The 23,758-nt window shown below is 41.7% G+C and overlaps 1 protein-coding gene across 10 annotated transcripts in view; it reads right to left on the minus strand.

The window, feature by feature from the left end:
• NEDD4L (neural precursor cell expressed, developmentally down-regulated 4-like, E3 ubiquitin protein ligase) overlaps positions 1 to 23,758 on the minus strand; it is a 217,115-nt gene that overhangs the window by 52,737 nt on the left and 140,620 nt on the right. For 4 of the 10 annotated variants that reach the window (XM_011361097.2, XM_011361101.2, XM_023531152.1 and 1 more), the window contains 10 exons: positions 20,101 to 20,162; positions 19,840 to 19,942; positions 18,042 to 18,208; positions 12,084 to 12,216; positions 10,805 to 10,981; positions 8,675 to 8,749; positions 6,981 to 7,040; positions 1,946 to 2,077; positions 1,338 to 1,457; positions 72 to 269 (listed from right to left, as the gene is read on the minus strand). In XM_011361097.2, coding sequence (XP_011359399.2) covers positions 72 to 269; positions 1,338 to 1,457; positions 1,946 to 2,077; positions 6,981 to 7,040; positions 8,675 to 8,749; positions 10,805 to 10,981; positions 12,084 to 12,216; positions 18,042 to 18,208; positions 19,840 to 19,942; positions 20,101 to 20,162 — 1,227 coding nt within the window. The remainder of the gene's footprint in view (positions 1 to 71; positions 270 to 1,337; positions 1,458 to 1,945; positions 2,078 to 6,980; positions 7,041 to 8,674; positions 8,750 to 10,804; positions 10,982 to 12,083; positions 12,217 to 18,041; positions 18,209 to 19,839; positions 19,943 to 20,100; positions 20,163 to 23,758) is intronic. The other 6 variants (XM_011361102.2, XM_011361099.2, XM_011361098.2 and 3 more) reach the window with 5 other exon arrangements.

A 23,758-nucleotide genomic window follows, 5' to 3' on the forward strand; every position in this document is an offset into this window, starting at 1 on the left:
GAATGAAGAAATGAGGAATCCATGCCAGACCTCACGACGAAAACGGAGCCAAATAAAAGCAGCAACCTTACCCAGGTCGTGGTCTTTGTGTTATGGTCGATGAAGAAAGGCCGGCCGTTTGGCGCTATCCTCATCTCCCAGCCCGGTGGCAGGAAGCTCTGTGTGACTTTGTGTTGTGGTTTGGGGGAGTTGTAAGGTGATGGCTGTGGGGACTGTGGATTGGAAAGGGTATCTTTCACAGTCCGACGTATGGGTGAATCCTTGGCACCCTAAGGAATAATAATGCGCATTAGAACTCTTGTTATGTGATTTGCCAGATGTGTCAAAATGTACCTGGGTATCATGGAATGCTCCTCTTTGAAAAGGGATGGGGGAAGCTCCTAAAAAATCTGTTTCCATCATGCTTTTATTTTTAAATCGATCTAACTTTAAGGTTTTCCTATTGGTTAAACACACAACGTTAATGACTTATAACCACCATCTTTTGATAGCTACTGGGTACATACCCCAAATATTGAGCATTATGGATGGAGATTTTTACAGAGGGTAGAGCAAAGCACGCCTGCTCTTAATGAGCTCACAGTCTAATAGGGACTGGACTGGCAATTTGCAGAGCACAAAGAAGAAAACCTGTATCATCAGAGACGACCACCTGGAATCGCACAGTTACCCGTGACGTATCACAGTCTGGAAAAGCTACTGTCCATTCCCGCTTAGCAGCATCTTAAGCCCAGGGCACAGAGAAACCCACAACTATCTCTAAGACACAGTCAAGTTTAGCACCTCAACTGTTTACTCTCTGGATTCTTTGACACCTGTGATGTTAAGGGATGGCACTAAAATCGCACAAACAGGAGAGCACAAGCAGATGCCCAGCAATGACTTACAGATGCAAATATGCATCAGAAACACGTATGCCCATACAATGAGAGACCCTAGAGTCGAAAAGAAAAAAAACAAAATGATCAAAGCCATAGCTGTTTTTTTTTAAAACTCAATATAAGCATTGGTATTTGAAAGAGTTATTATGCAAGTCTAATGAGGTCACAAGCAATAAGGAGCGAAACACAAGAATGGAGAAAGTTCTGAAAAGAGGTGCCCACACGTCCAGCGCAAGTCACCACGGCCTCAGCCAAATGAGAATGAAAATCAGATGTGAGCCGGGCGGAACAGAGAAGCATGTAGTAAGGCTGCACAAGAACACCCTTCACCACGAACACAATGACGGGTCAGAGACAGGAAAGTGGCTGCAAAAACGGAAGTCCAAGTTAAGAGAGAAGAGAGAATGAGAAGTCACGGGACAGACGTGACCCCGGTTAGAGGAGCGGCCTTCTCACCTCCAGCGGGGCGGATAAAGTTACTGTTGGCGAACTGAGGCTACGAGGCCGGCGGATCTGAGGCTCGATTAGGTGGTTGTTACTGTTTGTGGCGGATCCAGATGCACCGTCTTCTGCAAGCTATGTTGGAGGCAAAAACAAGTTAGCTTCACATGAGGATCTCCCTGTGTGTGTGTGTGTGATGAGGGCTGTGGACCCAAACAACAACACAGCCAGCAATAATAAGAGGTCGGGCCTATTTAAAGCATGGAGGAAATGATTAAACATAATAATGGGAGAACACATTCAAGGGAAATAAAAATGAATCACTAGCCCAACATAAAAACTAGCCTCAGGGAAGAAGGGGGTTGGGAGAGAAGCTACACACTGTAATAGGCTCTTACTTTGAAAATATCTTTCACGTGACATTTAAAAAATAAATCTAGGGATAAACTGATTTGGGGAGCAAATTCTTCCTTAGGCAAATATTACGCTTAAAATAATGCATTTTCCTTGTAAAAAAAAAAAAAGATTTCTAAAATGTGGTTTTTTTTCAGAACTATACATAAATCTCAGGGACGTGGAGCTTCCACCGCCTGCCATTTCCAGTTGTACGGCGATCTGCATACCTGCATGATAGGCCGAGTCCAAGTTGTGGTTCGATTGTTATGATTGACATAGTATGTGCGTCCCTTAGCATCTTTTCTCTCTTCCCAGCCTGAAGGTAGGCCCGGCGTGGTATGTACATAGGCCACTGATGGCTGTTTGTGTAAGAAATCATTATTATTTAATATCTTGCATTTGTTTTCCAATCAGTTTAATAAAGTAATGTACACCCAGAGAATTATTTTTTTCTAGAGAAAGTAAGTTAATTCTGTTTGTACCGAGAACATCGGTGTCTGGTAAACAGCAACAGATTTCCAGCAGCTTCAGATCTACTGTGCAATGAACCCCGTATGGCTATGGAGTCCAAAATCTTACAGAACTCAGTCGTAAGGCCCTGAAGTCTTAACTACGAAGGGTCATTGCTAGTGTGATTATCAGGAAAGAGAAAAACACAATAATAGGTTTTAGTTACTAAATTTTACTGTCAAACCATGTAGAGCATAAAGGGATTGTCAAAATGTTATTGTCTGTACTAAGAATGCTCTGAATATTCTTTCCTCAATATAGCTGCTACGGGGACGTGCTCCTTCCTTGCTTATTCTTAAATTCGTCATCAGCTTAGGACACTTCTATCTTTCAGGGGAGGTCTGCGTTCACATGAGTGGCATATAATCGAGAGGACTGATCAGGACGCCTCAACTGCCCCAGCTCAAGAAGCCACCTGGCAATCTGAGGTGAGAATTCCAAAGCAGCCTGATAACTGAGGCTGTATTTACCCTGTCTGCCCGTGCAGAGTCTGTCTCTGTGAAGGGTGAAGGAAGCAAAGGCAGTTTCCGGGTTTGGAGACACATCTAGGATAAAGTGACTATATTTAGATAGTCCAAATTAGATCGAAAAAGGATTCCTGAGACACTTCTGCTTATGAGAAGCAGTGTGAGATATGCAGTCGGGGTGGAGAAATATTGGAATAGCGAGGCTGTTTCAGTGAGTCATGGAGGCAATGAGATGGACATTTGAGGTCAGTGCTGTGCCAGGAGGAAGTACTGGGTGTTGGGAAGCTGCGTACAAGATCTCTAACTGGGAGAGGGGTGCTACTCTAAGGGAGGTGGGCTCAGAAACAAGATGCCAGCCACGGCTACCAATGTTCCCAGGAGAATGGAAAAGAAGCAAGAGGCCAAACGTCAGGAATAATCTACTACGTGAGGTTACAAAAGGAAACTGCTTCGTTCTGGCTACATCTTCCCTGATTAGGATCTTCTAACTCTCCAGATGTTGTACCAGGTGTAGTTTTCTTAGTAGGCTGAGGATAGAAATCTCTTGGCCCAGCTTCTCCCTGTGTGTGTACCATCTTTCGTGCTCACTACCAACAATGTGCCTTGACAGAGAGAGTCACATCAGAGAGTCCCTAGTCTGCTGCAGGACCCTGAATTAGAAAGCATGATCAAGGATGCTGCCATGGAATTTGGGGACTTCAGTTAACAAGGCTAAATAATCTACTTCATGAGCTCGACAGCACATTCCAGCAAAAAAAACTGAGGCCATGAACCAGCGGCCTCGATGGTTATTTCTAAAACATGTTTACCAGGCAAGATAATTTGTAAGAAAACTTTCTGCAAAACAGCAGTAACTATTCCATTGACAGATTTCCAGATAAACTCCCGAAGGCCCCATAACGGCCATTCCAACACTCGGATCACAGAGCTTCCTGGATCTAGGTGTGGGATTCAGCCAGAACAGAAGAAACACCAACATGCAGGCTTGATCCTCCCATGAGTATTTTGAAGCTCTTTCTTACCCACTTCTCTAGCTATGGCACTAATACAAAAGAGCTACTGCCAGGCTACTTTTTACCTAGGTGTTGCAAAAATCGTCTCTGCCGAAGCAAGTCGGAACCCAAGTGGTAAGCTTTGACCTACTATTGTTTACATGATGACCAAAAATGCTTTGGCTACATGGAGCACTGAGTGGAATCTGTTGTGCTCCTCTTCCCCGGTGAGTTATTTTTGGGGAGAGGCAAGGAGATATGCCCTCAGAAAACTCCATTCTGAAAACCTTCGGGACCGTTTTACAATTATAGCATCCCTGGAAAGGGTATTTATGAGGACACTGATAAACTAAAATAACTTGGCTGTGTTGTGGACAGTCTCAGGATTGAGTCCTGTAAGTTGTACGACTTTCCATCAGTTACTTGTTCCTGGAACTAATCACAGTTCATGGGACTAATCAGCTCACGGAAATTTGGAAGTGCAGTAGAGAGCACTGAATGTGATTAAAATGTTCATTCTACCTCGCACTGAGAACTGAATCGGCAACCTATAATCTAGTCCCATTTATGCGAGATGGTGTTATTAACATGTTTCTTTATAGATTTCTTTCCAAAGGACCATGGAGAACAACTTGTGCTGATTGCCACTTTTGACTCAAAACCCTGCCTCCTATCACACCCAGCCAGGGCGCAGGTGGGACTCAGCGTCCACGGACAGATCATGGAAGTGGCCTAGCCCTGGAGCCCAAACCAGACTTCTACTGCCGTGCGTGTGCGTGTCCACGTGTGTCAGCACATATGCGTATTCCATTCTACCTTAAGAAACAATCAGCCAAGAGTCAAGGTCAAAATTGCTAGTCAGCTTAACATTTCACGGCTTTTCATCTGAATATGTCACTGTGTTTCACAATGCCAAATAGCCACTTTGTTACGGCTTCCTAGTGGCTCCATTTATTTCATTAAAATGAAGAACTCAATTATGCTGAAACTGTAGAAATTTCAATATGCTTTTTCGATGATAAACATTTGGCACGATCACCCCAAGACTCTCCAAGATTCGCTCAATCCCTGCCATTCCTGTTACCTCGGTTTATTTTAGGCGATGTACAGCAAAGATCAGAAGGACTATGCTGTCCCTCTCATTATCGCACAGAGAGGGCTCACGCTTAGCTGGCTGGAAAGTGATGCCAGTGTGCACTTATTTGTCGTGAACAAAAGGGTCGTGATTGTATCAGTAGGTGAGACTCAGGGCTTATTCATTATACTATAGAAATAAAAGCCTTACCAAGGAAAGATAGATGTACCAGGACATGGTATGTAGTGGCCAAAGGGATAGGGGTGGGAGCTGAATGTTCACCAGTGAGGGAAAATTATATAAACCGTGTCACATTCACATCATGGAATATTATGTAATTATTAACACGTCCCACAGGAATGACTGCAGGTGGAAAATACCAAGTTGCTAGGTAATATGTACATGAGAGCCCACCTTCCTCTGTGTGTGTGTGTGTGTGTGTGTGCGCGCACGCGCGTGCACATCTGTGGGAGCACAGAGCCTAACTCCAGCATGAGACTGTACACTTTAGTGTGGGGCTGACATGGAGAGGGACGGGAGAGGAAGTAAGGAGGGAAAAAATGTGGCAAGAGATGGAACTGGAAAAGAGAAAGTAAAGGGCATTGGTGACAAGGGACGGTGAGTGTGGGAGAAAAACAGATGTGATACTTTCGAACCTCCCTAAATTTCTAATGTAGCCATAAAGTAAGTTGGCCGCCTGCAGCCGGAAGATCACTAGGCACAGAGAAAGCATGAGAGTAGGTAAAAAGTTTAGAACTACTACTACTGCCCAGTGCTTCAAAACAAAAAAAAACAAAATCGAGCTCATCTTTTTGATTCCTTGGTGGGGAAGGGCGAGCACAGTCAAGACGACAAGAACCGTGGTGACGGCCACCAGGACCTGATTCACGCGGTCGCTCTGTCCTGCCAGGTAGCTCTCCCCATGGAGCCCAGCGCTCTCACGATTTAGTCTATCCTGTCACTTGATAGCACAGCAATCGCAACACTCTAATACCAACAACAGCAGGTTCCAAGGCCAAAAAAATGCAAAAAATGAATAACAGAGGATGCTCATTAGCATTGATTCTATTAAAATTATTTCATGAAATGATCTCATCTACCATGCAGCCCTACTCCCATAGAAATTTCTAGTGCACAGCAGGAAATATGCTGGTTCATTTGGAATTTCTTGAATTCTACTGGTGGCTGAACCTGGTCCACCCAACACATGACTTTCACATAAATCACTGCAGCTCAATACCTTGAACTAGGCTGATTTTTGCTGATTGTCAATTTGATTTTCCAATGTACAATGCTGAGCATTAAATTCTAACAATATAACTAAATTGTCCTTTGAGTCATCAACGTCCTGCAGAAAGTCAGCAATTGCGTATGTATTTAAAAAAATTCTCAAGTAATAAGCAGTTATAACAAATGTAATAAAGGTGAAACAATAAGAAAAATTCTTCAGATAGCTATAGCAGCTCAAAAAGCTTAACCTCTAAGATAACCTATCTTTAGGGATCAAGTAGAAAACAAGCAATTAAGATACACAGTGAAATCCGAGCAACCCGCAAACATGAATACTAGAAGTTATTTAAAATGATGAATAAGAACAACAGACACTTAACTTAGAGAAACACCCATTTTTTCTAGACCTCTTAAACTTCTTAAATATGTTCCCTCCCTGCCCTCCCCGCAAGTATATGAAGACTTGTTCGTTCTTGTGAGTAAAGCCCCCAGTAGCAGAGAAAGGTCACGGGTTCACGGTCGTGATACAGAAAAGCTAATCCAGCGTTTAAAGTGTGGTATAGAAAACACACAAGAGAGAGCCCTGTGCGCAACTGAGAACCCACACACGTATGATCGCATTCAATTCCTCTGGCCTCCCCGATTCTCTTCCGACCAAATTCATTTACTCAAGCATTCTAATAAACAGTAAAAGCTCATCGGAAGTATAAACACTGAATGGCAATATATTTTAAGTGATCAAATGAAACACACTTAACCGAAGCTTGACAGTATTCCTAACAAAACTATATGAGACTAAAAATGTCTATTTTACTCAGTACCTTTGAACAATGTGAAAGTGAGAAGTTTAAAATAAGAACCATGTGCATCTCTAGCACAAAAATGCTTTCTGATTTCATCAAAAAAAGAAGAGTACATTCACCACTATGCAAGGTATTAAAACCAACCCAAAGGTTTGCCATTGAAGTCTAATCAAGGGTATCATTACCGTTGGCTCCTCACCACCCGAGACAGTTGATGAACGTGCTCTCCTAGTTGGGGCACTGGGCTGTTGAATGATAATTTACATCAGTGAAATGCACTTAGGGAGACCACCCATTGTTTACTGAATCAAGAATCACTGCTGTTGCAGCCAGTAAGGCAGGTGACATGAAATCAGAACCTTGAGCTCCACTCTGTCCAGGTAAAGCTGGGCACGCACTGATGACCAGAAGAAAAATAGGACCACCACCACCCTCTCACCCAGAGATGTCTGATTTGGGTGAACAATGAATTGACAACCTCAATAATAATAGCATGAGATGTCATATTAAAAAAATTTTTGAAAACCGCTATGGTTTTGCCCCTGCTGTTAAATAATTAGCAGATTCTTAAATCTGCCAGACTCAAAATTCAAGTTAAGAGACCACTGGTAATCAGTGAGTTTACAGCTTTATAGAGTACCAGGAAAGAGGGAGGAATCATCAGTTTCCAAGAAAAGGAGCTCTTCGGCAAATAAAATTGACATTGATTTTGAAAAGGAGAAGAAGTGCCATTAATTCATCAAGAAAATCACAGAATCATGAGGTTGAAGAGGACCCACTAGTCCATCATCACAGCTGATTGTTCTGTTTTGGGGGAGGCCCATAATGAGACCATCCCAGAAAGGACGTGCTTGTCAAGCTTCTTCTCAACCAGCACATTTGACATAACCCCCAAATGAATCTATTATTTTAATTTCTCAGTTGACTAGTGTACTCATTAATTCGCATTGTAAACATAAAAGACTAACGCCCAGGCAAAAAATATCTTTTTGAGTTGTGCAAAAATGTATACAATAGGGAAGACACTGTGCTTTCAAAACCTGTAAGTTTACTTTTTTCCCCTTCATTTTCACACATAATAAATGATTGAAGATTCATAGTCATAAAAAAATTGGTTACGGTCAAATATCAACTTGAAAATGCTAAAACCACATATTTTCTCCTCCAGAAGAAGAAATGAATTTACATAACGTTTCTTGTTTTTAATGTGTACACCAAACATCTCCCCAGGCAGTTCTGGTCTGCCGTCCAATTTGAATATTCATTTTTATGTATGCCCTATATTATTAAACACCCCTCACACTTCCATATTTGCTGCTAGTTACAAAAACTGGGGGAGAGTAGAAACAAATTAGAGCTAATTCTTTAGTCAGCAGAGCTGCCTTCAGAGAGAAGGTACAGAGGCTTTGTGGAGTTTAAAGTTTGGGCCGTTAGTTACAGAAAGGAACATTGCAGACAACCCAGAAGAGTTCTTCCTGTTTAAAAGGATTCGGTACATTCTTAAAACACAGGTCACTGAATTACAGCTAAAGTTTTTTAAAAAGAGCAATTATTAATATATGTTTTTAAGTAGTTTAAAACAGTTAAGTAGTTAAGTAGTTTAAAGTCAAGTGAGCACATCGGAACTGGTATTAATTTGGGTGAAAAACTAATGAAATTTTTACCCTTTCAGAGACTTTTGGTGGCAATGACAAATCTTTGTATCACAAATTCACTCTCCTGGGGCAATTTGCTAGGAAATTAGAATGTCTTGTTTATATGGTAAGTGGGTTTGCACAGGAAAAACTCTTCCCCAGTAGCCCCGATGATTTTAAGTAAAAGCCGCATTTTCAGTAGCCGATGATTTTAAGTAACAGGATGGGAAATGAGCGTGGGTTACCGGTGGTAGATGGGCCTGCTCAGCGACCGCGTCGGTGACACTGCACGACCTCAACCTCGAGGAGGGCTCTCTCTGCTGAAGGGGAAGAAAGGACAGGAAGCATCAAGAAAACGTATGCTTAGAGAGAGCTTCCACTGGTTTAAAAAACATACCAATCCTATTCACCGCTCTTAAATGAAGCATCCTCTTTTCAGAGTAACGAGCGTAATCCTTTAAGGAGTCAAGTTATCGTCCACTTTCATTCTCAGTGTTTTAAATAGACTGAGGTTTTAACTGGCCTCTAGTTAGAAAGAACACCAAAAAATAAGAGAACGAGGTCAAAAAATGAAAGGGGACTCGACAGGCCACCGTAACACTGTAGGGTTGCTTTAAAAATGGAAATAAGAAGCTGGGAAGTCTTTTCTACTCTGGTCTGGGATGTGACCTCTAGGTAAATTCTTATGTGAGACAAATAGAGGAAGAAATGCTCACATATGATTATTATTATCATTGGCAAAGAACCAGCTGGATTCTTTGGCTAGAGAAACTCAAATATAATTAATGCTACTACTTCTAAAGGATCAGGTATTTATAATTTTAGCTTCTCAATGGAGCTGAGGTTGTATGGATAAGGAATGAGGGAACATAGTGAGCTTAACCTAATAAACCTAATGTGTAATGTATAATGTTCCTCCTCACTTGTCTTCTCAGCGGTCCCCAACCTTTTTGGCACCAGGGACCGGTGCTCCTATGAGAATCTAATGCCCGATCATCTGAGGCGGAGCTGAGGTGGTGATGCTAGCGCTGGGGAGCGGCTGCAAATACAGATGAAGCTTTGCTCGCTCGACCACCACTCGCCTTCCAATGCGCGGCCTGGTTCCTAACGGGCCAGGGACTGGGACTGGTCCTCGGCCCAGGGGTTGGGGACTCCTGATCTACATGGTTTTTAAAAAAAGTCTAACAGATCCAATCAGTATTGCTATAACTCATGCAGTAAACTTCCTTCCCTTCATAGGTTTTAAACACATGGCTTCATTGCTTATGTCGTTTCTGCAGAAATGGTTTGACCAATTCAAATACCACATATATGCATACTCTTTTTTTTCCTGCCCCTTTAGGCACTACATTTTCGTCTCGTGGTAGTTCTCTTTCTGAAAAACATTCACAGAATTTTAATATAAAACCACATTAAGTAAATAGTCACTACAACTCATACAACATGGGCCAATGGTGTCTTTTTAAATACAAACATTAGAACTGAAGGAGTAACGATTTTGTATTTGCTTGCTCTTATATTTTATGCAGTCCTCCTATTTGTTTACATTTGATGTGGTTGTAATAACGGCTATTTTTCTAGGATGACATTTTCAGTGGAGTCACCACCACCATCTTTATTTACTACAGTACATCTTTAAGTTCAAGTTCTTAAGAAACACCGACGTTGTGTTTCTTCTCGATTTTATATGCACAAGCAGGCCTTTTCTATGGGCTTTTCTGCACACTTTTGGATTGTCAAACATAGATGTCTTTATGGCTGATTCTGTTGTTTCTCCTAGGGGCTTAGCCCCATGCGAAGCTTCCAGGAAGACTGTCCCTGATGGTTGAGAACTCAAGTGCAGATGCTACCATGATGTCAGTGTCTCAATTCCACAACCTTTCTCAAAGATTCATCCTCTGGGACTTAGCAGACATCTTCTCTCTCCCATTCTAACCCTGTCCTGGACCAGTCACTTAAAAACCATGCCTTCATCTGTGCAATGAGGTGATAACGCACGCAGAGTATGACTCAAGAGGATCGATTAGGAGACCCAGCATCTCCTACATCCCAGTGCAAAATACCACCTCTCACAAAGTACTTTTTATGAGCCTCTGGCTGGGAAAAGAAATGCTACAAATGTAAAGCTGATAATTATAGAAGTCATGGACTCCTACTTTCTGAGTTCTTTATAAATCAAAAAAGATTCCCACCTGCTTGGGCTAATTTTGGTGTAGTCCTGCTTCTCCTAGGTTAGAAGGAATTTGGAAAAATGTCAGAGCTATCTGGGAGCTGGCAGACCCTTGGTCATTTTGTGCATGCAAGATTCTCTTAAAGCTACAAGAAATGATAAAAATATTTGCTCAGCTTCTCCTCCAAACAAGACTATTACTTACAATCAAAGAACTGAACTGCTCCCCATTGGAGTCCGGAGTGATCTGAAGCCTTCTGCTCAGTTCCTCAGACAGCTCCTGAGGGCTGGTCCGAGACACTGGGGAGGATGGCGGTGGGGGCAGCGCCAGACTGAGGGAGTCTCCAGTGACGGCCACTTCTTCTGAAATGGTCTCCCAAGGCTACCAAGGAATGAGATGCTGGGGTAAATGCTAGGAACGAGGGATCCCCTCGTCCCTTCCCCAGCAATGACCATTATGATAACTATAATTAATATTTACTGAGAACTAAGGAGGCACACAATCTTCTCAAGAACCACCAGGAAGATATGACTACTACTTAATGAACAGATGAGGAAACAGGCCCAGAGGGTGATCTGCCCAAGGTAGCAGAGCTAGGAAGAGGCAGGGCCAGAACCTGCCTGCTTCCGGGGGCTGTGCTCTTAACCCACTTCATAGTACCACTTCTCTGAACTATGATTTCCTTTCAGCACTTGTTGCTATATGCATGGGTTAAAAAATATTCTCAGCAACTCATTCATGATTTTCGCGGGTTTTCTTTCACTCTGACTGCTGAAGTTTCCCAATGAAAAAAGACCGGATGCTATAAACATTAATTAAACACTGGTATAAAGTACCTTTTAGTAAATTTATTATGTAATCATTAATTTTGCCTTTCCAATTTTGATCGCTGGAACATTACGTAAATGATATTCTTCCTAACACAACGTCCTTAATGGAGTTCTAGTAAGTAAACGGTTGTTGAGGCGGCATGGAAGTTATGGTAATTGCTAACTTGTTCTTCATAGCTTTTCTCCTTGGTAATTTATCGAAATTATAGGAGGAAACTATAAAACATTTTGATTCACCCAAATGTGCATTTTCTAGGTAATAAATATCTTTCGCGACATCAAAAGTATTCAGTAAGAGCTTGCATCTGGTACCCAGACAAGTCACAGAGCTCGTTCATTGCTCCAATATGATAACCATGTTGCCATCTAATAAGATGTGGTTAGACTCTGGGCAGAGAAAAGTTACGGACTGAAAGAGCTTACGATTTCCATACTAAAAATAATGTTGTTCCCTTTTGTAATGATATAGATACACGTATTCATCAAACAGGGCTTTTATGAGCATTTGCTAAATTAATCTCCCCATGGCTGTCAATTAGCTATGAGGATCCAAGCTTTATTTTTTAGACAGCTTTTACCAAGAAATGATGACACAGAATCGAGTTGGACAGGTGGGAGGAGCTGTGGAGTTTGGAGGCAGTGGGGACGCGTACCTCGGGGCCCTCTCCGCCCTCGGTGGGTTCGGGCTCCAGGTCCTCGCTGATGTGTCTGCGTGAGCGGAAGCGCCTGTGTGCTGCCTCCTGGTTGATCTGCCTGATGTTGCTGTCCGATTCGGAGGACACGTCCCTGAGAGAGAGGGGTGAGGGGATGTGAGACAGGAGAATTGGTGTCGATAGGTGGCCCTTCAGCGAGAGGCCAAAGCTCACCATGGGCTTTACACCTACTAAAATGCCAGTGCTCGTAAGTTAAACAAACGAACCATTATAGTGGGCCTTTACATACGAGAATTCTTCCGCTGTATTCTGGCTAAAGTATAGCTCTAGGTTTGTTTCGATCAAATAAATACAGCTTTTAAATCATCAGTCACAATATTTTGGGCATCTTTCAGGCATATACTTCAAAATGCACTGTGGTACTGAAAAGAAATCAAAGTCCTCTATTTGCCCCAGTGATGTCAAGCCTTTCTAAAGAGAGGTGACAAGAAGCTCACACACGTGACCACTCAGTAGTGACCCTTCTGGGAGTCTAGCAATGACAAGAAGGCAACTTTTGGGCACTAACAACAGACCAAAAAAGGTACACAGTACAAATTCAAGGCTGGGATCTGCAGAAAAGTGCTCCTGCCCCAATATGAATTTTTTGGGGGCTGCTGTGGATCTCATTTTGATAGAGGCTCAGAATCATGACATGCTGCATGTCCCCCTGTTAAACTACTTTTAAACATTCACACAAGCATCTGGCAACAACCTCCCAAATCAACTGCGATTTGAAGAACACTGCAACTTCGTACTCTATTTTTTTTTTCATCATATAACTCTCTTAATTTGGGATCTGAAAGCATTGATTCTATCTTGAAAATTTGTAGTAAATTACAGGCAATCATCCTTCTGGAGAAACACTACTTGGAGGCTTTCAGACTAGAAGTTTAAATGTCCAAATGTTTTTCAGAGAAAACGCTCTGACTCTTTAGATAAGACACCATAGTCACTTAACAAAAATGATGTCACACATTAATATTTCAAAATATGTGAAAACATTATTTTAGACTAATTAAAATATAGTATTAATCAAGGGCCCTTGGTATAGAGTCTTCCTAAAACATAGGTTTTAAAACATTTTAATACAGTTCCAGACTAATACTACATCCCAATAAAGAGTCTGTTGGGTCCCCGAATAGTGACAAATTTGCAATTAACATTTGTATGCAAATAAATAGGTGACTTTTTAAAGCCAGTTTCTGAGATAGTTTAAGTACTTCAAACAAACATCTTTACATGATTAACTTTACTGGTAAAAGGAGTAGTATGAAGGTTAGTTTCCATCTAATCTGTATTAAAATGATAATTTTTTATTATGAAAATCTGAATTATTGAAGTTTTACTGTGTCTGCATACCCAAGACAAACTTTTGAACTCTAACAGAAATATGTATCCTTCATATTTTACAGTCATATTAAAATATATCTAGACAAAAACAGTGCATTAAATAGAGATACTGTCAGAGAAACTGACATAATTATGGCCATATAAAAAATAATTAAAATCAAGGGACACACAAGTATGCTAATAAAATTTCTGAAACCTCCAAAACCAAATGTCAGAAAATATAATATTGTTATTTGTGATTTTATGTTGCTACAGTCATTTTTATATGACTTGCCCATCTTAAGCCCAAAATGATTATAAAAAGTAATTATAAGATATTATAGAACACAAAAAATTAGAAGATCAAACTGCCTTTATGAAATACATAAAATATTTCAGTAATATCTAAGAAGGCAAAGGAAATTTTACATTATCCTCTTTCATTTTTTATTGAGGATGAAAGCATCTCGCTCTATGATGACTGGCCTTACTTAAAAACATTTTATGTAACTGTCATCAAAATTTTAAATCTTCACTTGAAATATCAGTCATCATTTATTCAGTCAACACTGGGTGACAAATGTTTGTGCACAGACTATGCACCAGGTCCTAACACATACCTGCACTGTGACAGGGACTTCTGAGGGGATGAGGTTGAAAAGAATATGGTTTTCATATTGCCATGTCTGCATTTTGTATCTCTCAGGAGCATACAGAATTCCATTATTTTGGAAGGACCGATTTTTTTTTTTTTAAAGGGCATTTACAATCAATTATGCCAATCTTCCTTACCTAACGTGCTCCATTAATTAGTAATCAGTGTGATCCAAAAACAACTAAATAGCATAAAGAAGCAAGATACCTCTGTTTTTGAAATTCCAACCACAGGCTTTGATGCCTTTAGTGATAAAATGAAAATGTTCACACCATGAGGCCTTTTGCATTTAATTAAGCAACTAAATGAGAACCTTTGGAATGGAAGCTGTTGAAACTGACTGTGAGTATAAATGGTCATTAAAGGGAACATGAACATGTAAAAATACTTCTACTCTGACAAAACAGGATGATGATTTTATTGGGGGCAAGAAAAAAATTAAGAAGTGGCTAGTTCAGGCATTAATTTCACGCATATATTCTTCATTTGACTTTCATGGGAACTAAACAAATGAATAGAGATGAGAAAAAAACACAAATTTATCAAGTTCAGTGCCAATTAAGATCAGTGTGTCATATCATTTACATTCATATACATTAGTGACTGTAATTACGGTCTGAGTTGCCTAGATATGACTAAATTATTGCTAAGATGGGAGAATAAGTATAAAATGTTTTAGAAAGAGAGCTAATAAAAAGAGTTAACATAAGGGTTTGAGTTAAACAAGTTCATGTTCATTTACAGTCTTAATATAACTCCTCACCATTTAAAAAAATTTGTGGCTTTTACAGTAAAAAGTTTACAGTTTATATTTAAATAGGATAAGGACAAATCTAAAATTAAGGGTGTTTTAAAGGTCACCATCAGATTTGAGAGGGCTGGAGAATCTTCCATGGTCGCCTTCTGCTCTAAAGTACTAAGTAGTACATTCAGGCCTAAACCCGCCCTAGACATTCCACTAAACCACGTGCCTATAATCACTTTCAGAAGTGATTCATTTGTAGTCATTGATTCAGTTAAAAGGTATGTGTTGAGCTCCTACGTTGTGCCAGGTGCAAGGGGCAGATCTGTGAATAAGAAAGAACAGTCCGTGCTCAAACAGGGAATTGGGATATTATGTGCTCTGTGCCATGACGGAAGGAGCAGAAGGCGCTCAGAGACCCGGGCAGGGGAAGGCACATTAGGGCTGACATTGGAAGACAGCCAGGAGAAAAGGCGTGTTCTGGGTTTGTTTTCCTTTTTGGGCGGGGGGAAAGGGGAGGTAGCACAACCACGAGGCTAAGGAAGAAGGGAAATTGGAAAGCAGCTTGCACGATCGGGTCCCTTCCGTGCCCCTCCTGTTTATGACGATGGGTGGCGAGTCTGGAAGAGACAGGATGGAGTAGGACCTTGTAAGAACGGCCTGGAGGCACTGAGATTTTTCAGGGTGAAAAATTTTCAGGGGCTTAAAGTTTGGGACACAAGTCTGTAGTAAACTGGTTAAGAAATGAGTCAGCAGGAGAGTCTTAATTCTTTGCTTAGCACATGTCTGATCTCCTCAGATACGGCCTTTTAATAAAGACACTTAGTATCGTTTTCCTCCAAAGAGAACAGTAGTATTCTGTGAAAACTAAATTATGAAAACCAATATTTTTGAATGAAAACAATTCTTTAATTCTGCAAGGCTGGAGGGCTTCTGGCCAAGCCAAGTAAGGTTAAGGGGAAAGATCCCCAAATGCTCCAATAGTTCAGATGGGATGAAGTGGTCGTCGTGGAAACCAGCTTTCCTTATCTAACTTTTCTCTTGCTTTCTAGAAGTCACAATTGTTGAAAAAGAGGCACTCCTCGAATTCCACCCAGTTCTGCTGATGCCCTTCCTGGCTTAGCTCCTCCTCTCGGCACAGCTGCCTCACGGATGGGGACAGTCAAGTCACTGACTTCTCCGTCAACTGCCTGTAAACCCCAACTTGGATGAAGAACAGCATTTTCCCCGTGTGGCCTCTGGACTACCGATGAGCCAGCATCACATAAGTTCTATCTTTTGTTTTGGTTTAGTTCCTTGGGACACTGCCACCAAAGACGGTATGTTTAGAAAAACATATGAAGTGTTTTCTCAGGAATTCTCTCATTAGTTTCATAATTCTGTGAGGCAGAGAAAGTAGCAATTGCCTCCATTTCTCCCCCAAATATAGACTTCAGTCTGTATAAACATTAATGAAGGCAAACATCTTTCCATGTTTGTATTGGCCATTAGTATTTCCTCCTTTGTCAGTCACGAATGGTCACTTTTCTACAGAAGTCAGATGACACGCCGGTCCCCACAGAGTGCTATGTTTTCAGGTATTCCTTTTTTTTATGATGTTTGGCAAAGGTAGATAATGGTGCTTTGCTTAGGGTATTGGTACCAAGATTCTTCTGATCACTACCTGTAACCAAGTCCGAGATGAGTTCAATTTTTTTTTTTTTTTAACTACAAATAGCTAGAGTAGTAGTCAAATGGCTTACAATAGTTTTAATAGCTATGGTCATGAAAGGGAAATAGTCAACAAATAAAATAAAATAAAAATTTAAAGAACCAACTAAACCATTTCCATGGGAAAAAGATTACTACAACAAGAGTTCAGCATCATACCCATGTTCAGATATTTACGCTGCTGACAAGCTGACATCTACGTTGGGCAGTCCAAAGCTGACCGAGGACAAATGATATTCACAAGAACCCACTTGGGGACGTAGGAAGGATTGGCTATCGTTACAGATTCTGCCAGCTTTCTCTCTAAATCAAACAAAGCCCAGTCCAAATTTCTTGGCCACGTTCCCCACCCAGAGTCATACGCAGAATATCTTTTTACAATTTCTAAAGATAAAAGGGTTATCAACACAACCAGCCATCATGACAGAGTCATAGCGGAATATCTTTTTGCAATTTCTAAAGATAAAAGGGTTATCAACACAACCGGCCATCATGACACTGCTGATACCACGTGTTTCAAAAACATCATTAGCAAATTTCCTTCAGAGTCTGGATTAAAGAGAAAATGATCTCACCTAATACTTGGCTTTTTATAAATTATATCATTAATTGACAACGACCTCCATCTCCTAGCTTCCAGGAAGCTCGTGATTTCTAGGATAATTTTTCCTTTTCCTTTAATACTTTGTTTTTGCCTTGTATTGCCTATTAATAGTTTTAGGTCTTCCTATATATACTATGATCTTAAAAAAGAAGCTCCTTGAAATCCTTTTTTTTTTTTTTAATAGTAGCTGAGGTTTAACTAGTGTTTATTTGTGATCATGAAACCAAAAATTGCCAAGTAAACAAAACAATAATCAGTTTGCTGCGTCCCTGAGGCTGGGGAGGGATTAGAACAAACAGTAATTACTAATTCTGAGTTTGCAACCCTCCCATGTGCTCCTAATTATATCAAGGGGGCGATATATAAATTTCCCAAAAAAAAAGGAAAAACAAAAGTTTTTTGAGAGGGTTGCCAAATCAAACAATTAAAGGAAATAAATATCCAAAACCTTAAGGATGAGAAAACTGCAAAGCCGATTTGCTTGCTGTTTCCTCTTTTGGGTTACCGTGCGAGCTTTATAGTTAAAGCTGAAGAGGGAAGTGCTATCATCACCACACACATGATAGATCTAGGAAACACAATAACCCCTGCCCTGTCGTTCATGAATCTCTATAAAGAAGACACAGGAAATAAATTACTTCATATTTCAAACAGCAGAACCTGACACACAGGAACAGGCTCTACAACATGCCGATTCTGACAGGCTCCCCACACTCTTCTTTCCCGAATCGGGGGGCCCCATGGCACTACAGGACCCGAGGAAAGCTCCCAAACCAGACAGAGGCCTGGTTTCCCAGCCCCGTCCCCAAGGGCAGCCGGGCTCGGACCTTGCTGCGCAGAGTGAGGATGTGCTCCCAGCCACCGTACGGTACTCACATTAAGCTCGGTCGGTGCCACTGGGTGGTCCGGTTGTTGTGGTTGACATAGTAAGTGCGACCTAAGTTGTCCACTTTTTCTTCCCAGCCTGGGGGCAGCGGAGGCGGAGGCAGCTCCTCCTGGTGCTGAGAAGCCGGGTCATTGGAGTCAACAACTTCCCACCCGTGCTGGGGAATAAAATCAAAAGGCGGGTCGTGACGCGGGTCCCTCAGGTGGGAGAGGGGACATGCCGTGCGGTCCGCGACCTTCCTCGCTCCGTTGCATTCTCGCTCTTGCACTAACTTCACGCGCCACGTGTGAAGAAAGTCCCCCAAAAAGGGGCAAAGAAATGAATCCTAGCAGAGTCTTAACAATATGTGGAGCCGTGGCCCATCGACTGTGCTGCCTTCTGTGACGGCTGTGTGACAGGGAGCGACAGAGGCGGATGGGTATGTACGGTCTGCTAGGTTACTTAAGTCACGGCATACTCTTTCCACATTTCACGTTTGTTATTTTAACCCGAGGGCCTCCAGGGCTGTTCAAAGCCGTGGCAAGGACATGGGCCATGTTACAGCTGTTGTCTTTTTAACGCCTCCCTAAGGTAAAAGGGAGCTGGGAAGATAAGCTGAACTGGATGGGTGTTCCAACAGAGTCCACGGCACGAGTGACCAGGAGGGTGGCTCTGAGGCTGGTTTTGGAGGTACAGCTCCTGCTCTGTGTCTAGCACAGTCATGGGAGCCAGAAGAAGTTGAGGAGCTGCAGCTTTCTCCTTAGAAACTCCCTACTGGCTACCGCCACATAAACAGGCTTCACGGTACCAGAGTTAGAGTTACATTTTGCAACACATATTTTAGGCATTAAGTATTCCTTCCTAACATCCCCTAGTAAAGTCACTGGAAAATTAAGTAATTCACTGGTGACTGCTGTTGGAAGGCTAGAAGAGTGTAAAAAATTCCTGGGATTTGAGATAAAAATCTGTTGATGTGCTTATGAAATCTTAACATTCATGACTGTCTACCACCCACTTCACTCTTCACATTGAGAGATGAAAGCTCACAAATGAAATACTGCCTGGAAACATGACCTCTTGGTCTGAGGGAGGTTTGGTTAACTTGCCCATAACACATTATTCACGTATCACATATATCCAGCAGCTGCAAACAGATGTGCAAATAAGCCATAGAGAAGCCTTGTTTAATGAACATTTTCAGAACAAGATGAGCCTGGACTCCATCTAACAAAACAGCACTGTCTGAAGGGTGTGCTAAGGGACAATGGGACCTACGGGGGAGGTATGTGACAAGAAAGTCAACAGGCAGTTATGCCAGGAGGAAAACAAAGAAAATTCCTCTGGACAGCTAATTCCAACATGGCATTTCTAGAGAAAAGCTCTCCTCGTGCATGTATCACCTGTGCACCAAATGTGTAAGAAACCTGGAAAAGATTTTCTTAATCATTCTATCTACTTTGAAGCAATTCCAAGGGCTAAAAGGAATTTACAGAGCTGAAAGTCCAAAGCAATGAGAATATGTGAGAATTTCACAGAGGGATGGGGCTAGGAATAAAATATGGGTTCGGCATTTGATCCAGAGAAACCCCGTCAGTTATTAGCATTTTAGCACAAAACAAAAAGTTCCATCTTTTTTATTAAAAAACAAAGACGGTCAATTGTCGAAGACAGATTCCTGGGTACTTTTAAGTTTTTTCATATTTAAGCTTCATAAACTTTAACTTCTTTAAATTATAAAGTCTTAAGGTAGAATATTAGTATGATCTTAGGCTGGGATGAGAGACCAAGGCCCGAAGCTCTGCCGCTTACCTCCATATCATCTCTCTGCTCACTGTTTTCTTCATCCTGGCCTCCGTTTTTCGGCATATAGGCCATTTTCAATCGCAAAAATCCCTTAACTCGAGATTTATGACTGCGTGATGGAAGAAAAATGGTTATAAAGGACATGACGTGGTTACAGCTTTCATATTTACGATGACTTTTGAAAAAGATGAAACAGGAAAAGAAGTCGACTCTTCCTCAGAGAAAACCAACAACCAAACGTAAAGGTGCCTGCCCCTAAGGCCTCACCTTCTCGGTCTGAGGAGGAAATCCTTGAACGTGTAGGGTCGCTCCATGGTCGGGTCCTCTGTCTACAGGAAGAAAAAGTAGGTTTCAATATTCCTGATGCTTTGCACTTGGAGATACGCCACACTGGATGGCAGAGGGTGCTTTTCCGTATTTTAGAATGTGGTTATGTTACAGGTGGAGCTGGTTCCTCAACCAGTACTTGACAATTAATTAAACATTACATAGGTCACAGAACCTTATCTATGCGAGATCCACTAGATGTCACTATCGACATCAGTTTTTAGGAGCCAAGCCCAGCCTTAGACAAATGACAAAATTATAGCCATCGTTGCCAAGTGTAATTTCTAACTGCAGGGTGGAGGCCTCAATCTCACACACTCATTAACGTCAGAGAACCAAGGTCATTGGTGCCTTCTTGTCACTGTGATTCAGAAAACCTAAAAATGGAGTTAACAGGAAAATCTGTAAGATCTAATCTGAGAAGGTAATTTTACTTTATTTTTAACAGTAAAGTATCATGTCATCGGCCTAAGATAATTGAAAGATTATCTTCTCCATAGAGATCGTTCTGGCTGGTGCTTATTTCAAGAAGCAATGAATGTGTGATGACATTTAACCATTTTTAAGAGAAACCAAAAGATTGCAAAATGAGTTGGTCAAAGCAAGCAGGAAATTAGAAAAATAAATGTTATAATTCCATTAACTTTTAAATACTATAAATACATAGTAAGACCTCAAATACATATACTCTTTAATGAAACACAATTTGAAATATTTACTTTTTAACAACAGAGATAAACCATAGTATGACCAATTTTTTATATCAGGGGTGTGTGTACATGCATTTATATTTGAAATGTTGTCTGTTTACACCATTTCCTGCTTTAAACTCCTGATGGCTTCCTACTTTGCTTATAATAAACTGAAAATTCTTTTTTATAGCCTACAAGGTCAAACGGAATCTAGCTGTTAATTGCCTATTGCCTCATAGTGAACCAGTCTCTGTTCACGCCTTCCTCCAGCTGTGCTGGCCTCGCCTGTCTGGTGCATGCATCACACTGATCCTGCCCTACTAAGACCCTCTGCTGGACAGCTCTGGCTCCAGAGGCCACGGCTCCCTCCACTTTGCCACCCAGGGTCACATCCGCTCAGACAGTGCATCCTAAATCGCCATCATCAGCCTCCCATTATCACTCTCTATCACGGCATCTTCATTTATCTTCCCCCCTTTCACTGCTCTCTGAAATTATCCTGTTTATTTATTTATTTACTAGGCTATTACCTACCACTTCTAGAATGTAAGCTCATGAGATTGGAGACTCGGATTTGCTCACCGTTGTATCCTTGGTGCTAAGAACATTGCTCAGTACAAAGCAGGCACTTGAATAAGGAGCTGATCGATCCATCTAATCTACAGTAAACTGCTGAGGGCATGACAATCCACCATCACTGAAGAAAGTCAATTACATTCTTCTCTAGGCTGTCCTCCCAAAGGCACAGTAAGGTTAGACATTTTGGAAATATTTCCTTTAAAAAATGTTTCCAAATATTCATCACTTATGAGGGAAAGTTTATTAATCAAGAATACTATTGCTGGTACATCTTCTTTTCATTTATGCAACCAACAAATAATTTTAAAAAATACCCGTGTGAACGACATGTGGGCACAACATGGTATAGGCAGACCTCACGTGATCACACTTTGCTTTACCGCACTTCATAGATTTTTTTTTTTTTTTTTAATACAAATTGAAGGGAAGACCCTTCACCAGCAAAAAGACTACGGCTCACTTTACTGTGATACCTGCTTCATCACAGTGGCCTAGAACTGAACCCTCAGTATCTCCAAGGTGTACCTGTACTTCTCTTGGGGTACAACTAGGGAGGGGCCATCGCATCAACAAATACCTTGACTCTAAGGCAGAACGAATTCACTGATGTGTACAGGTCACACACATTCTGTGAGACCTGGGGTGAGACTTGGGGTGGAGGGAAGAGACTGTTTCTGACTTGGGGACCAAAACGGTTTTTCAGATGTGTGGTTCAGTGTGAGATGAATGGGAAAGTTGACAGATGGAGAATTTGGAGGAAGGGTCATTCGAGCTGAGAAAATTATCAGTGTGAGCAAAGCTACGGGATCGTGGGTAGGTGTGAGGCATCTAGGAGCCGCAGAGAGCACAACCGAGGGTGAGCAGAGAAAAACCACAGCGCTCAGAGGGACTCGGCGAACGAAACTCACCATGCACTACGCCGTGAAGTTTAAATGACAAACGCCACATGGGTCAAGAGGCAGATCTCCTAGCTCTCTGTCCTGGCTTCGTCACTTACGAAGTGACGGAGCCATGTGGGCAAGGCCAAGTTCCTTACCTCTCCGTGCCTCAGTGTCCTCACTATAAAGGGGGGGGGGCAGTAACAGGATCCTACTCACACAGTAGGTGTGAAGATTCAATCCATCAACTGAGCTGGTAGACACCAAATCCTCACAAGGTTCCTGGCACACTTAATGAACACTGGCTATTACCATCGGCAGCCAATTCTACACTTTCATGTCATTAAAAAATGAAAATTCACCTTCACAGAAATTCTCCAGTGATCTTTTGGGTAAGTACACGATCCTTCTTGGCATTATCCGGGCTCCTACGTGATCATATGCCCTAGGGAAAAGCCCAGTGGAGACTCCCAGGACAGAACTCAGAATGCTCCTGGTAGAAAGCCATCTCAGACAGACTGATGCTAACAGTATTATTGGCCAAAATGGATGCTGCTGCCTCCGGTCATAGGACATGAGTATTCAAAGAAAATCTTTTGGATATGCAGCGCTTTCATCTTAAAAAGATGCGTTGCTTTCAGCAGAACTCCAGTCACTATGATATATCATGAGATAAACAGCTTTGTAAATAAATGGAAGTGAACAACTTTATCAGGACCCTAGACTGAGCACCTGGATGCAGCAGCCAAAAGCGCCCACGCCTAGGCTAAGAGCCCCACCCCCCCTTGGCTCTTGATTACATCACACATTGATGCTGGAGACACAGGGTCTGGTCCAGCACTGTGCCAACTCGCTGATCACTGGGCAAGTCGTTTCCCTTTCTGGGACCAGGTGTCCTCCCCTGTAAAATACAGGGCGTGGATAAATGGTCTCTCAAGTCCCTCTAAGCTCTATGACACTGAATCCCACGCATGTGAGAGGGAACTGTACCCTGCTACCAGCTGTGAATATAAAGAGCTGTCCATCATCTAAGTTACCCAGCCATACCACTGCCCTGAAAACGCCTTGCTCTAGGAAAACTAACATTCAAATCTCACCCATGGTTGCCTAGAGTAGCACTTGACCAAAGTAGAAGAAACTAATGTTTTAAAAGTAGCTCCCTCTATGCCGGTGCATTTCCCGAGGATACAGACATTTCGTAGGTGGGTAGGTAGGGACAGGTGTGCTCAGGGCTCCAAGGGCAGGGAACCCACAACCGACAAAGAGGCAAGAAGCACTTCACAGAGGCGCAATAAGCCAACACCTGTCAGAAATGTCATCCTGCTGTTGTTAACACAAGTCTTGGAGTTATTTTTGTCTCTAAATAATTGGTAAATACAAGTTATAAAATAGTATATGAACTTTTAGACGACACACTGAATTTAACAAATGTAAAAATCAAACAAATGT

This window comes from Pteropus vampyrus, unplaced genomic scaffold, assembly GCF_000151845.1.
Source record: "Pteropus vampyrus isolate Shadow unplaced genomic scaffold, Pvam_2.0 Scaffold62, whole genome shotgun sequence".
In the NCBI taxonomy this organism is placed as follows: Eukaryota; Metazoa; Chordata; class Mammalia; order Chiroptera; family Pteropodidae; genus Pteropus; species Pteropus vampyrus.